This window comes from Hesperophylax consimilis, chromosome 14 (assembly GCF_061612785.1).
Source record: "Hesperophylax consimilis isolate HC1 chromosome 14, BYU_Hcon_1.0, whole genome shotgun sequence".
Classification (NCBI taxonomy): domain Eukaryota; kingdom Metazoa; phylum Arthropoda; class Insecta; order Trichoptera; family Limnephilidae; genus Hesperophylax; species Hesperophylax consimilis.
Window position 1 is genome coordinate 1,880,984 of NC_142849.1, and position 15,870 is coordinate 1,896,853.

Sequence of the window (15,870 nt, forward strand, 5' to 3'; positions counted from 1 at the left end):
AGAATAAACCCAATTGTCGTATTACATTCCATATATAAGCATTATTTTATTTTATTTTAAGCATATTCACATCGTATAATATGAATCAGTTGTTACTATCACATCGAGAAACGTCTGGACGCGAAACACAAAGCTGGTTGGTTGCTGGGAAGTAAATTATGAACATTTATAAAAGTGTCTTAACTAAATACTCTGAAACTAACTACGACTCTGAATATAGAAGCTGCCTTACTTTGCCGAATTCGGACTTCGCAAATTTGTTCATAACGTGGCGAGTAATTTGCGCTCCCATGTAAAAATGTCTATTCATTCAAAGCAGATTTTACTTTTAAGAAGTAAATGGTGATATTATAATGCGAGATGCCTATTTACTGTCAGATTGATTTATTGACGAATCACAGTCATCTTCACTCCCTTCGTTCTTCAACAGTTGATTTTACCCCTCGCCTTTATCTTCTCGTCTATTAATTCCTATGTCTGTGGCAATAACTGTCAATGACAAGGCGTTTGGGTGAGGGCACTAGTGTAGGCTCGATCATTTGAATAAATCCAAATTTTAACATTTTTTTTAACTCTTTCCGTGTTTGACTCTCTTTAATATTTTCCGGGAGCATGTTGAAGATCTTTGTGGCAAAGTAGCCAAAGCTACGTTGACCAAAGGTGGAAGAAAGTGCTGGAACTTGCAACATGTCTTTGTTTGAATTACGCGTAAATCTAAAGTTAGTTTTTTTTTTCGTAAAGCACGTGTTTGTTTTTAAACAGATGCATGAGGATAGTTTTTACATAGATCTGTCGAACATCAAATACTCTCATTATGTTGAAAATTAAGTTACTGTTTGCAGTTTGAGGAAGTTTGAGAATAATTTTCATAATTGTTTTCTGCGCCTTTTCAACAGGATCTAGAGCTGATGAAGTACCCCCTCCCCATGCAATGATACCATACTCAATGATAGATTGGGTTAATGCAAAATAAATCGTTTTTAGAATTTGTAAGTTAAGCAAGTTCCTTACGGATCTGAAGAAATGTATTGTTTTCCTAATTTTATTCGCAATGATCTGAGTATGTATATTCCATTTGAGGTATGGGTCAATGGTGAGGCCGAGGTACTTCATCTGTGGAGTTCGCTCTATACAGGGGCACTCATTGCATACATTGGAATTCGTACAGTTATGTATTTTTATGGAGTAATCAGAAGTAAAAAGAAGTAAGTAAGTAAAAAGAACCCCGTGTTTCCCTGCCCGTCTAATTTTCTTCACAACCAGCCAATGTTACCCATCGGTGGTTATGGAGGAAGATAGCCCTTGGTGTCACATCGAAAGAAAGAGAATTTGGTGGGGCTGAACCTGGGTGGGTGACAAAAATGTACATTGTTATAGGAAGGTGCAAATGCTTCAGATTATTTCAGAATGGACCCGCCGCACTTTGGACGGAATGGAAAAAAACGCGAATTAAGTGGTTTTTGCAAATGGTAATTTTTTTAATATTTATATTTTTTTAGTGTAGTATAATAGTTTCTGCATTTTATGTGCTAATTTGCTAATATGTCTTGAATAGGGCTTGATGGAAGTTTGGGAACGCTGCAAAGTGTGTCGTAAGTTGGATGTTCGGCATCGCGTTTTTCAGTTCACTCCTACGCGTGAGCAGAGACGGTTGTGTAATAAGTGACGTTTGGATATATTTACAAAAGTTTCTTATGGCTGACATTTCTTAAAGTATTCTTAATTTAATTTACTAAATTATATATCAAAATATCATGTGTGTGAGATTTGAACTAACATCTAATTTTACACTATTTTTTTAATTTTTTTGCTGTTAAAATGCATATTTCAATTAGCATTTAGAGACAAAACATCGTTTGTTCCCATTTATGAATATATAAGTATTGTAGACTGAAGTCTCACCTTTAATATCATATATAAATTGTGATCATCTTTTGTCCTTCCTTGAACAATTTTGTTATTTTCAGGAAGGCCTATATGCATTCCCCGGAGAGAATTATTCGAGGCATTAAAAAAACGGGGTATATTAAATGCCACTTCTGTGAAATCAAAATAGTTTTTAAATAATTACGTAACACAAAAATACCACCTAGTGGCAGGTTCTAACATTTTGAGCCCAACATTTTACAAAAACATAAAGAATTTTTCACTACAATTAATGACGAAATGGAGAAAAAGCCATTTATAATAATAAATTAATATTTTTACTTAAAAATAGTTATAATTCATTAATAAGATTAAAAAAAAATATTGCACTAATATTTAGCCATCAAACAATTAATTCGTGTTTTTTCTTCATTCCGTCCACTGTGCGCCGACTGTCTGTGAGTCTGGAAGGTTCCAGAAACTTCATGAAGGTTCTCGAATGCTCTGGTAGGTTCTGAAAGGAAAAAGTTTAAGAAGGTTCTATGAGGTTCCAAACGTAGTGGCAAAGTGTGTCAGTGAGTCTAGAAGGTTCTGGAAAGTTCGAGAATGCTCTTGAAAGTTCTAGAAGGACCACAGCAACGCATGGCGGGGTACAGTTAGTATTACATATAGGAAAACTTATTGTGTTACCGTGCACGTTGTTCGAATATTTTTTGGGACAAAAAAATATATCATTATATTACTTTCCTGTAAAAATTATCGTTTATAATCTCTTAAATTAATTACGATTCATTCATTAATTAGTGGGTACTTCCTACGTATGTTGGTATATTAAATATGGAATAATTGAAGATTCAAGGTTGCCTAAATTAATAATGTTGAACACAGCCAATCTTATGAGCATGAGTCATAATTCAACAAACGACTGATGATCCGTTCATGGCGGGAGTCTTTTATCATGCAATTATTTGGATTAATTCATTGAATTCTGTAAAGTACTTGACAGGAGTAGGTGTACCTACTCACACGAAAGTTGGACTTTACACATTTTTAAATCAATAAAATCATTCAGCTTAGATAAATGTTTTAACCTTAAAACCAAAACAATTTTTGGCTCGATATCAGTCCATGGGGAAGAAGGTTTAATCCTCAGTCAATTTTCTTATTTAAAAAATTCACAGCCAGTCCCTGGGGAGGAAGGTTCAATCCTCAGTCAACCAAAAAAAAAATATATATTTATACTTTTTAATACATCTGTTAAGGCGATGCAATGTAAAATCATCTGTTTTAGGTTTTAATAATTTGGTCGCTGATAGATATAGCTCCCCAGTATTTATAAAACGTGTAAACAGGGGCACTCTTTTGTGAGGTGTCACTTATTTTTTGTTTTTTAAATGACGTTTTAAATTTTAAAATTCATAATAGTTTATAGAACAGTAATTTGATAAGTGGAAGTTACGCATCCTATGAATTAAGCCTTCGATGTATGAGTTTTACAGTGTATTTTGATAATCCTAAATAATTATTTTTCATATTTTATTATAATTTTTGTGTTTTAGAAAAATTTTACCTGTGTGCGTTTAAGAACGCTAATGAGAGATAACAGATTTGGCGCGCGCTTTCTTCTTATTGGTTGTTGAGTCTCGTCAAGTCTTTTCAAGTATTATCAAGTATTATATAATCGCCCATACAATATACAATACGAGGCCCCTCACGATTTCGCAATATTTTTTGACCAGTGGATCTTTTCTATTTGGATTTTCAATTCATCTATTTTCGATTTACTTTCATCATAAATCATCACTTTCATCATAAGCTATGAATCTTTGACATTCCAAACTACTCTCAACAAAACAAAAAGGCTGCCACCCGTCTGTTCCACAGTCATTGTAAAGAAGAAGAAAGATTTTTAATTAAATTTGTTGAAACCTACCTACGTACCTAACTACAAAAGGACTCAATGCCAATGTTTTGTAGGAAGAATAATTTATTATCATTTACAGTTTTTTTATAAAATATTCATAATTATAAAACTTCCTGGACAATATGTACGAAGTTATATGTAATATGTTTGAACTAGGTACATAATATAATATATGTATTAACTACAGTCATCTAAAAAAAATAGGTAGGTACCAACCAAACTATATTATGGATATTTTCATTCTTCAGTTCTTAAATAATATATACTTAACATAATGTATAATTTTCTACGAACCTTGGTGCAGAACCCCTGTTCGATGATGACAAAGCATTCTGTTTTTGTGTATAATATATCCGCTACCAGGCAACGCGTGAACTATCTTCAAATTTCAAAATCCGATTTCAGTCAAGAATTAAGCGGGAACAGTTGCGGGTGTGTCACTTCATTTCTGTTGCAAGTAAGTGATTATTTCGTCATTTAGGAAGAGATTTAAGTAGAGTGTAATGGTACTTGAATAGTAGATTATTATTAAAATAGTTCCGGATGTGAAGATTGTAATTCCAACTAGAATAGATCTTATTCAATGATAGAAAACAATGTTTATTCTGACTACTGTCAGATGAGCGTGTTTTTTAAATACCCCAACAGTAACTGTAGCGATTCTGGCGGCTAGAATGAGAACTAAAATAAACTCTAGCATAATAACATACTTATTATTTTTTTCGTGAATATTTCTTTAGTGCTCAATTTTACCGCTACGATAAAAACCTGAATTTTTTTGTAAGTTTTTGTGTACAGTTTATTTGATAGCTTCTAGTTGTATCATCTGTTTTGTTCGTTTTTGGAATAAGAAAAAAATAATGGGGGATTAATTTACATGATTATGTTGGCCTTGAACTGAGTTATTTGTGGACATTACGCCTTGCGTTAAAGCCAGTCGGCGTTACGTGTTCCCCAAAATATAATACGAAGTACCCCAAACTGTGCATTGTTTGCATTTTTGTAATCACTTCATCTTCCTTTTATTTAAAATAAGAAATGGGAGAAAGAAATTAGAATAGAAGATATTGTCTTGTTCCCAAATAGTGACAGCTTGTTGACTGAGTATAATATATTCTTCGAACAGTATTATATCCTTTTAGAATAATAATTAGTTTAACTACATCATAATATTTCTTTTCCATTAACCAGATTTGTAAATCAATGACCAAATAAAATACCCTAGTTATTGCCATATTTATTACTCATTCAATGTCAATACTATAAGCATTAGTCTATTACTATAATATGTAACAATTACTACCATTGTGTAAGTAATCAGGTTTTAGTATTTTCGTTGGGTTTCAGGTTTTAGAAATAATCAGATATAAATAAAATGGAGAAATTTAATGTCAAGGACAAAGTAATTTGTAATATTGGTATTGATGAAAAATGTAGAGCAAGAAATAATAGATTACCTGAATAATAGATAACCTGTCATAAACTGATGACTATAAGTTAGTATAAATATAGCATATTATTGACTTCTGACCATAGACTAGTATAATACATCAATGCTTCTGACCTATTGTACCTACACTATTAGAAATTACTTTTTTAGTTGATTCTAAAAATCCTGAAACTGTAATATGTTCCTAATTGGACGTTATAATTTTTTTTCTGTTTTTTTAGTAAAACAAAGAAAATAGCATATGTCTCTGTCAATCAAAATTTGTAAAAAGTGTAATGTTTTCTGTTATGGCCATATTACACGTTGGCGCCAACAGCGTTCACAAGATTCTTTAGTGTGTGCATGAAAACCGACAATAATCGGACAGGCCAGCCGACGCAGGCGGCAAACGCGTGCAACGGCCAAGTCGTCCTGTAGGGGCATGTAAATAAACTAATATTTTTTTTTTTAACAATAGAATCTTCATAATGTCTGATCTCAACGTTGTCCTTCTTACACTTATGTGTTGCTACGTTCGCTATCTCACTTTCTCTAATGTCTCTTAAAAACTTCAGGAAACAATATTTTGAATTATTTCCGAATAAAATGTTATTCCTTGGTTTTTACTAGCATTTTCCATGCAATAAGAACAATTTCTCATAAGACACGAGTAGCGATGGTCATGACTCATTTTATTAAGAGCCAGAGCCACGGTACACCCTTAATATTTTTGTATTGCTCAAAGAGTCGACTCAATTGAATTACAGCTCACAGCGTATCAGCAATGAAAATACTGTGCTCATCTGATTTGGTTCCCCCGGTATAGATCCCCCGCTACGGCTCCCCCAATACGGCTCTCAGCTTCAAATGATCATACGACTCTTGTTACCGGTACACCGCCTCGTACCACCAGAAAAATAAGATTCCAGGTGGTTAGTAGGTGTAAGTACAAGTTTTCAAGTCCAGATGTCGGACTGTCAGACTCCATTCACGTCTCTAAATATGCAATTACAATTAATACTTGGATAATATTTTAAATATCTATATATCTCCTGATTAAAAGAGTAACCATTTAATTGAACCGTTGTACGGTTTACCGGGAGTCATACGAATTCGGCTCATCAAAAAGAGCTAACTCAATTGTACGGATCATTCATGAGCGACTCATCGCTACACACGAGGGCATTTCGGTACTCATTTACGCCATTTTGTTAGAGATAGCACACAACCTCGACAGTTCAATACTGTATTGAAATAATATCATCAATCTTCCGCTGTCAGATTAATTATAAATGCCCACATATATACTCGGTAAACAATTATTATGTTGAATGTTGATTCAATCACTTTGAAAATTGTAATAGGGGATCCAATAACATTAAATTTTGATGGGGGTACCATTTTATACAATTCAAAAAGGAATCATAAAGACCGTACTTAAAGCACTCCTAAAAGAACTCCTTCAATTGAAATTTTCAATAGTTTTGATGTAGCAAATGTACAAGAAATATATGTATACCAAAAATATTCTATTGGATAAAAATACGGATTCTTCTACTAGACCACGTATCCATCACACTAGATTGAATCAAAAAAACACATTCCAAGTTACAAAACCACATTCGGACAAAGAAAAATAGATAATGTTTTATAATGAATGTGCAATATTTTATATGGTCGATAAAAAAAATAATTTACTGAGCAGTTATGTATACATATTCAACTTAACACATTACAGATTCAGTTTTTTTGTATTCATTTTGTTTGATGCGTTATATGATCTAGATATGATTTGAGATTTTCATGGTCAAGAGTATTATGGTGATTAATTTCTTCCTCCTTCTTTAGCCAACGTTTCTGATGTCATTACAGTCTCCATCTGTCTTGATGATGGAGACTGTAACGCTGTCCGAAAAGAAGGAGGAAACGCACCACGGCATAGTAACCCAAAAATTAATCACAAAATTATTTGGTCTAGTTAAATATTCCCATATTTTTAATGACATTAATTTACCAATTTGAAGCAATATAACTAATAAATATAATATTGTTTATAATTTCATAATAAGCCGTTAGTTGCAAATAATGTTTTAAGGTAGAAATTGGTAAGTTAAGTAATCTTTATCATAAGATCGGTTAGTTAATCGAGCGGTCCAAAGAGTTGGGTTCAATCCCCTGTTATCTTTGTCCACCATCATTGCATGAAGCTAGTAGGAGTTCAGATGTTTTAGAATCACTAGTCTACAGAAACTGTATTTAAACATAAATTAAGCTGTGTATAAAAATAACAGTCTCTTTCTTTGCAATTCATTGCAGATTCTCCTTACATTATCAAACTCACGATGGCAGACTCCAAATTGAAGCTGACATATTTCAATGTGAAGGGATTGGCGGAGTCCATCCGATTCATCTTCGCTTATGCCGATGTGGACTATGAAGACGTGAGGCTGCCCAAGGCTGACTGGCCTGCAGTAAAGGAATGTAAGCATCACCGACTTCTTGTTATTCTAATGTTGGCATCCATCCTGCTAAACTTCTCTCTGTCCTATGTTCTGCTAATTAGATTTTGTGAGATTATTAAAAGTTTGATTAATTTTGTTATTTTGCGATCAATCATTGCGATATGAATTTAGAATCAAAGCTATGTAAATATAAATATTAATTGATTTACTGATAAATGTATTTGTAGAATGATTGTCGTTATAAATGATAACATTGGAAAAATAATACATTGTGGAAATATCTACCGTAAAAGGAAGATTCTCTAGATGTTTCCATTGACATGGCAATGTGGTTTATCAATATTCTCAAGTTCAACAATATCGTGTTGATGCACTGATTTCTTCTTGCCGTCACGGTATTTATAAAAATAGGTAGATTTTGATTGTTTGCAATAAATTCTCACTCTTCTAAAAGAATCAGATAAATGATTTTGAATAAACTGCACTATTCAGAAATAAACTGTAGAAAAATTGACTTAATTTTCCTGATGGAATATGGGAATTTATAGGATAATGCTTTATCGGTGAAATAGTAAATTATTCAGAAACTTTGACTTTCACAAAGTTAACCTTGATTTTTCATATTACTTATAGACACGATCTATCGTAATTTTTGCGATATATTGACAAAACACAATGTTTGTACTATGAAATAAAAAAATTTAATTTTTAATTATACGTCTCACGAGAGCGCGCCTGTCTGTACGGTGTTAATGTGGGTCTTGAAGAGGCGCAGGTCATATATGAAGGAGGAAAGACAGTTGCCGGTAGCTCATTCTACTCGACGGATTAATATCTCATCCTCATGAAACCTACATCATCAACTGAGAGTTCCGCTTGTGCCCATCAACTTTATGATTTAAATAGGTCTGAGATAAAAATGCAGTTAACGGAATTGTACTCTATCCGCCAGAAGAAATTGCAAAAACGCATCCATTAGCCAGTTTTTTGCCATTATCAGACCACAATCAATCATCCAACTCCATGATCTCATGAAGTCTTCCGTTACAGCTTACCCATTCCACAAGCTGCCCGTTTTGGAGGTTGATGGGAAGATTCTCAACCAATCTGTGGCCATCGCCCGCTACCTCGGTAAGAGGTTTGACCTGGTTACCGACGATCCCCTGAAGGAGGCACTCCTCGAAGCCCTGGTCGACAACCTTAGAGATCTCCAGGGAAGTGAGTATAGAACAATTCCTATCTATTGAACAATGTTTTGAGGAGATCCTCCGGCTGATTTAACTCAGAATCTTCTTACCGTCCCCAAGAGCATGTATTTAGATTCTTAGGAAATCCTTACCTCCTGTTGTACCGGTCACACCCGAACACGTTAACTCTGTCATTGTACTGGTAATACCTGGTATAATGATACTTTATAAATTTTTCAAGATTTCATTTTTTTCTTTTTACAATAACTCCACACATATAATATTTTCCCTCAGGACCTATGTCATCTTTGGGGATGCTGTAAAGAGTGTCTTTTTAAGGAAAGCATGGAGTGAACCTGGTTCTTGGAGAGACCCATGATGAAGGAGGCCGGCAAATCATTCCACAGCCAAGCTCTTGAACTCAAGGATGAGTTGTAAAAATGACGTGTTCTCATGTGACTAAATAATGTCAACTGCTTACAAATGTTGGAGTTGTGTTTGTCATGTTTCCCGACTGCTTTTAATTTTACTCATTACAGCTAGCGGTAACTTTATGCCAAAAATTTAGAATATGCTTATATCACAAAAGGAAATATCTAAGAGGAGGGCATATTTGCCCAAAATTTTCTCCATTAGAAATCAAGATAATATATATGTTAGTCGCAATGACCATGTTGCTGTGGGAACAAATGAGATTTCACTGTCTACAACTCATTTATTATATTGTTTTCCTTGTACATAATAATATATGATTATATGAACATTACCCATCTCACTAGGCAATATCTTCAGTTCTAAGATGATGTTTATTTTTATTCATTCCTCATTGTAATATCTTGTGTCATCCCTTATTCCATCGATGTTGGTATCTCTTTTGTTTGTTTATTATTTGCTTGGTTATCAACTTCATTACTTTTTTTTATAATTATTTATTAACCAATAAAATAACATACATTTTTTTTGTATAATCCACCTCACTAGGCCAAGCCTGTTCTGAGGTGGCGGTAGTTTAATCTAATGAGAATTTACATAGAATCAGAGATATAGTATATAAAAAAAGATAAATAAAAAAAACATAAGAAAAAAATGAAAATACAAATAAATGAATGAGAACAAAAGAGAAAAATGCAGACGTAATTAATCTTTAATCTTTGCAAAGTTGAATTGAAACAGTATTGTTTCTGCAGTTTGCTAATCAATACGTAATTTGACACTTGTTTGTACAAAATGCAACAACATTGTTCCATTGTGATTGTGAAAATGTTCAACGGTAGCCGGAATAGCTAATTACATTATGGGAAATATTGACTCAACAAGCGGGTACTTTCAGAATTCCGAGATGTGATGCAGCTGAAGACTCCCGAAGCCAAGAAGGATTGTGATGAAGCCCTGGAATTCTTCCTAAACAGAATTGAGCCTATTGCATCTGAAGGATACTTCTATGGATCTAAGGTAAGCTTTGATCATTTTAATTAGATGATTATGAATTCAACTGATTTTATTAAACAGCTTTATCCAAATGTAACCTTTAGTTTTTCTTATTCAAGAATTTTTTAGACTATTCTTAAAACTTCAAATTATCAAAGTTAATTTCTCAAAACTAGTACATACTATATAAATAATTCAAATATTATTTATTATTCAGAAACAGGGAACAAACAATAGAGTCTTGTATTATTCTTTGGCGGTTGAAAGGATATTTGAAAGCTTGAATCTTATGATGGAAACATTTGGAAACACTCTGACAAAAATGCTGTGCAATTTTCATGATACCAGATCTAAACGTTGTGAGTTTTATTGTTTCAGCATGCAAACATTGCCACTTAAAATATTTAACATTTGAATTTATAAGGAAAAGACTTCTGAGAATACTCCCAAGAATTGATGTCAGTAACAATATGTTCATTGTTCTTTTGCGACTCCGTCTAATTGTGTTTAATTATCAATGATTGTTTTGTTCCAGCCAACCTGGGTGGACGTGTACTTCGCAGGATTCTACGACACGGTCGAGTCCTTCATCGGAGACTTCCTCAAGCCCTACCCCAACCTGACATCTCTGGTGGAGAAGGTCAAAAGCAAGGACAGCGTCAAGCGATACATCGAGAAAAGACCCGAGAATGAGGTGCCTGCGGCCTCTTAAACCATCACTGCCCACTATATAATTCTCTGAAAGTCACAGCACATCTCGGATGTAGTGACAACTGTTGTCAAACCCTAGGTCTACCTCACCAGGAAAACTTTGCCATCATGACACTATAACCTCCTATCATTGTCAGTGTAACTGTATATATAGTGACAACTGTTTTCAAACTCTATTTCCACTTCTATAAATGCCATAGCATCACTGGGATACAGTGACAAACGTTGTCAAACTCTAGGGCTACCTCAATAGGAAAACTTTTCCATCATGTCACCATATTCTTCTGTCGATGGCATTGTTTAACTGAGGTATAGCGACAACCGTTGTCAAACTCTAGGTCTGCTTTGACAACTGGAAGACTTTGCCATCAAAGTCACTACATTTGTCTCTATATTCGAGTTGTCCTGTATGTCTTATGATCACAAGTGCCCGTTATATGTGTACTACAATAATGTAGTAGCAGCTGTTAGATGTACTCGTATTCCTAGATACCATTGCGTTTTAACAGAGTATTTTGTAATACTTTCTTAATATATTTTAAATGTATCTTTTATTATCATATCGTGTGTTAAACTTTATATTAGTTATTTACGATTAGTTTACTGTGGGTGTTTTTTTTTAAAATCTTGTAAGTTTAGTTACTTAAAACAGAACAGTATTAAATGTCTTAATTTTTCAAACAAAATGCATTCCTCTTATCAATGTATAATTGCTACATCAGCATATTTAACTACTTTAACTAGTTAATAAAATTTAAAGAATTATTTGCATTTTGTTTTTTTTTTTATCATCCAAATATTCTCAATAAGTAATATAAAGAAAGGACTTTATAATTTTTAATTTGTCATTGTTTTTCAGATTTATTGTAGATATTTTTTTACTGACCCGGTGATTAAACAATATTCTAAACAAACAGAAGTGTTGTTATTCTACTATGACTATATATTAGGGTGTCCCAAAAAAATTAAAGTTGTTATTTTTGAACGCATACCCTCTAATTTTGTTTTAATAATGACAAAACACTTATAAAAAAAATTTCGTTTACTTTGGACAACTGCAACCCGTGCCGACTTGCATCGAAAGATGTCAGTACTTGTACATTGACGCCAGCGAGCAAACGTGTTGTTGAGCTTGTAGCAACTTGCTATTTTGTTAGTAAACGAAAATCACTCGTTCAGGTAAGATGTTGTTAGATTTACGCACTTTTAAAGGAGAAAACAGATACAGACAATAATTAACAAGACAATGTAAATGATTAACTAGAGAACTCGCTTGCATCCGATCTATTTCTCAAAGATTAACAGATAATCAACATTGTTGTTTTGTATGGGGCCTAGGAGTCGAAAGGTCTTATGTAAATTATTGGCGATGACTGTTTTCTTTCAAAACTGCTTGATACAAAATGCAACACTTAAATTCAAAGCACATCTGAGTTCCACTAGTGTTGGGTAGGACACGATTTCAGAATGAGTTTGAGAAATGAGGTATTGAGGTGGCCGTATTATTTTTGCCGTAATGTGTTATACAGGGTGTCCGGAAACTCGTAGTACAAGCGGGAAACTGGTGAATCTACATCACATTTGGAGTCGATTTTGTAGTATAATTTTTTTTTATTTGAGCTTTCGTTATCGAGTAAATCGAGTTTGAAGTTGATTTTTATTTATTTATTTTTTTTTTTTTTTAATCAAATTCTTATAAATTATTACTGAAGATCAAAGTACCCAACTAATTAAAACTATTTGAAAGTAAAACAAATGAAGAAACTCGGATTTGAAGCATTATTTTGAAAATACCCTTCATTTAACCCGGTGTAATCATAAAATATTTCTGCTCTGCAGGGTTAAAACATCTGTTATTCAACCCTAAACACCAGAAAAAACTTTAACCCTAAAATAGCCGAAAAATATATTTTTTTGGTTTTTTTTTTTTTTTTTTGAAAATGCTCAAAAAAAAAAACTTTATGTTTTTTTGGGTTCCCCATGTGGTGTAGATTCTCCAGTTCCCCGCTTGTACTACGAGTTTCCGGACACCGTGTATATAACAAATAGGTTAATTTTCATTAAATACTTTGGCAGTGATGTCACAAACTAAAATTACGTGTCTAAGTCCTCAATCTGATGAAGTAGAAGGAATTCAAATGTTATTTGTAACAAGCTGTGAATGTTTGCCTCTCTTTAAAAATAAAATAAACTCCCGCCTGAAACATATTTTTTTGTAGCATTCAGCTTCAATATCATTAAAAAAATTACATTGTATACATCCAGCATCTTGCAAGTTTTGTAAATAGTACGAAAGTTACGTTGTACAGATCAAGCATCCTGCAAGTTTTGTAAATAGTACGAAAGTTACGTTGTTCAGATCAAGCATCCTGCAAGTTTTGTAAATAGTACGAAAGTTACGTTGTACAGATCAAGCATCCTGCAAGTTTTGTAAATAGTACGAAAGTTACGTTGTTCAGATCAAGCATCCTGCAAGTTTTGTAAATAGTACGAAAGTTACATTGTACAGATCAAGCATCCTACAAGTTTTGTAAATAGTACGAAAGTTACGTTGTACAGATCAAGCATCCTGCAAGTTTTGTAAATAGTACGAAAGTTACGTTGTACAGATCAAGCATCCTGCAAGTTTTGTAAATAGTACGAAAGTTACATTGTACAGATCAAGCATCCTACAAGTTTTGTAAATAGTACGAAAGTTACGTTGTACAGATCAAGCATCCTGCAAGTTTTGTAAATAGTACGAAAGTTACGTTGTACAGATCAAGCATCCTGCAAGTTTTGTAAATAGTACGAAAGTTACGTTGTACAGATCAAGCATCCTGCAAGTTTTGTAAATAGTACGAAAGTTACGTTGTACAGATCAAGCATCCTACAAGTTTTGTAAATAGTACGAAAGTTCCCTCGTTCTGTATTTTATTAATAAACGTCCACTGGGTCAAAAAAATCAACCTTACAATAATCTCAGATAGAGATTGTACATGATATTATCGTTCTACTCATAGTATATTCTCATTTATTTATATTTTTGGTTTTCATACAAGATGTGTGAGCAGAAAAAGGACCGTCGATAAGGTACATACTACCTCTTTTTGGGACTAATTACTTTTGTTTTATTGTGAAGAACCTACTCATTTAACTAGGTAGCACAAGGCCGTTAGCAGGTAGACACTATAGACCCCTCAGTCATACGTCGAGACTGGAGACCGGTCGCTCGTGGAGACGACACACTTGTTATGTACGCCAGTGCAACATTTAACTTCACTTATTTATTTCACAATATTATATACCCGATAAATAATATTATAAACCCTAAAAGCGATTTTAATGTCAAGTTCAGGTATTATCTTATTTTTAACATTAGGAGTTATTTTGATGAGTATAATTTTACCTATACCAATTAAAATGACTAAAAATTTCAGATAAATTTATTTACAGATTTATTTTGTTTCGAGCAGGATAAGAAGGTCCGGCTTCCATTCGGACGCTTTTAGGACCTATATTATATCTACACTGTAATTTTTTGATCAAATTAATTTTTGCCCGATTAAAAAAAAATAGTAATTTTAATTAAAATGAACAGTTCTTAGCCCATTGGGTCTAGATAATATTATAATATCATGTTAGTTACAAAATCTGTCAGATTACGGATATATTTTGAAATATTCTCCTTTAATATTCAATTTTTTAAAAATTCTCAGGTAGGTATATGATTGTAGATGAAGCAAGCCCCCGTCACTTCTGGACACAGACCCCCCAGATTCCTACCCACCCCTCATACCTTTTTCTTTCCCATATATTCCTCTATTTCCTTTCCTTAAAAAAACCCTCCACACAGCATCCACAACGATGACATAGGCCCCGAGGGAAATTATTTTCGTCAGGGCCTCCTGTGTGGAGCTAATGTAAAATAAATTTGTCGGTGGGTGACTTTAGGAAAGATAAATTGTAATGTTAAATGTAGTAAAATCAAAGTCTCTAAAAATATACCCGTCATATAAAATTTTACAGGCCGCAAACGCAATGTTACCATAGCCTGAACAAATTACTTACGAAACTAACAGAAAATTTGGTATTTCAGTCTGGCACGGTCGCTTTTAAGCCTCCTCGATGCGTAAAAACTACTTATGACGAAATGACAGGCTCGAAGCTCAAACAAAGAAAAGATTGCAGAAACCAAGAGGCAAATACAGACTAAGCTAAAAAAGACTAGGATTGATGGTGAACAATCCAAAACTAGGATTTAGTAACACCAATGATTGTAACACCGCAAGGTGATTTTTAAGAATGACACAGTGTCTGCAGAAATAACAAATCTGGATTTGACGGTGATGAAAATACATTTTTTACTCCACTTGTGCTCAGGAATCACAATATGAGGTGTGAGTAACATGGACATTTAACTAATTCATCTAAGACGAGTAATAAAGTTATGAAATATGTTTTTATTTTTTTTTAAATTTACCTAGTAAAAACATCGAAATTGTAAAATTAAAACATCATAAAAGATAATATTAATAAGGGTTAAAATCGCTTACCATTTTTAATCTTCGGCCAGTTTTCAAGCGTATACCTGACGTCTTCAAAGTCAACACCACTCCAAGCTAAAATGTACCTTATTGGCTCTCCCAAACCCTTCACGTTGAAATATTTCAATGTATACTTGTCCATTGCTGGATGCGTATTTTGCACATGTATTGACGCTAGGTGCGTTTATATTTTACTGGCGTCAGATTTAAAATTGAAAATAGGTGTGCTACTATACCTATGTTATCATAATACAATATTTTAATTGATTACAAGCAAGAGACAATCCGATAAAAGCGCGTAGTGAGCGTGTCCATTTGTTCTAAGTAAGGTCGATTT

General features: G+C 33.4%; 1 protein-coding gene across 1 annotated transcript in view; it reads left to right on the plus strand.

The window, feature by feature from the left end:
- The window catches only part of LOC149417762 (uncharacterized), a 28,012-nt gene extending 16,111 nt beyond the window's left edge, over window positions 1-11,901 (plus strand). Inside the window, exons 8-12 of the mRNA XM_089639847.1 lie at window positions 4,140-4,247; window positions 7,536-7,700; window positions 8,732-8,899; window positions 10,199-10,320; window positions 10,832-11,901. Of these exons, the coding sequence (XP_089495973.1) occupies window positions 4,140-4,247; window positions 7,536-7,700; window positions 8,732-8,899; window positions 10,199-10,320; window positions 10,832-11,008 (740 nt within the window). The 3' untranslated portion in view covers window positions 11,009-11,901. The remainder of the gene's footprint in view (window positions 1-4,139; window positions 4,248-7,535; window positions 7,701-8,731; window positions 8,900-10,198; window positions 10,321-10,831) is intronic.
- Window positions 11,902-15,870: the final 3,969 nt, after the last annotated feature.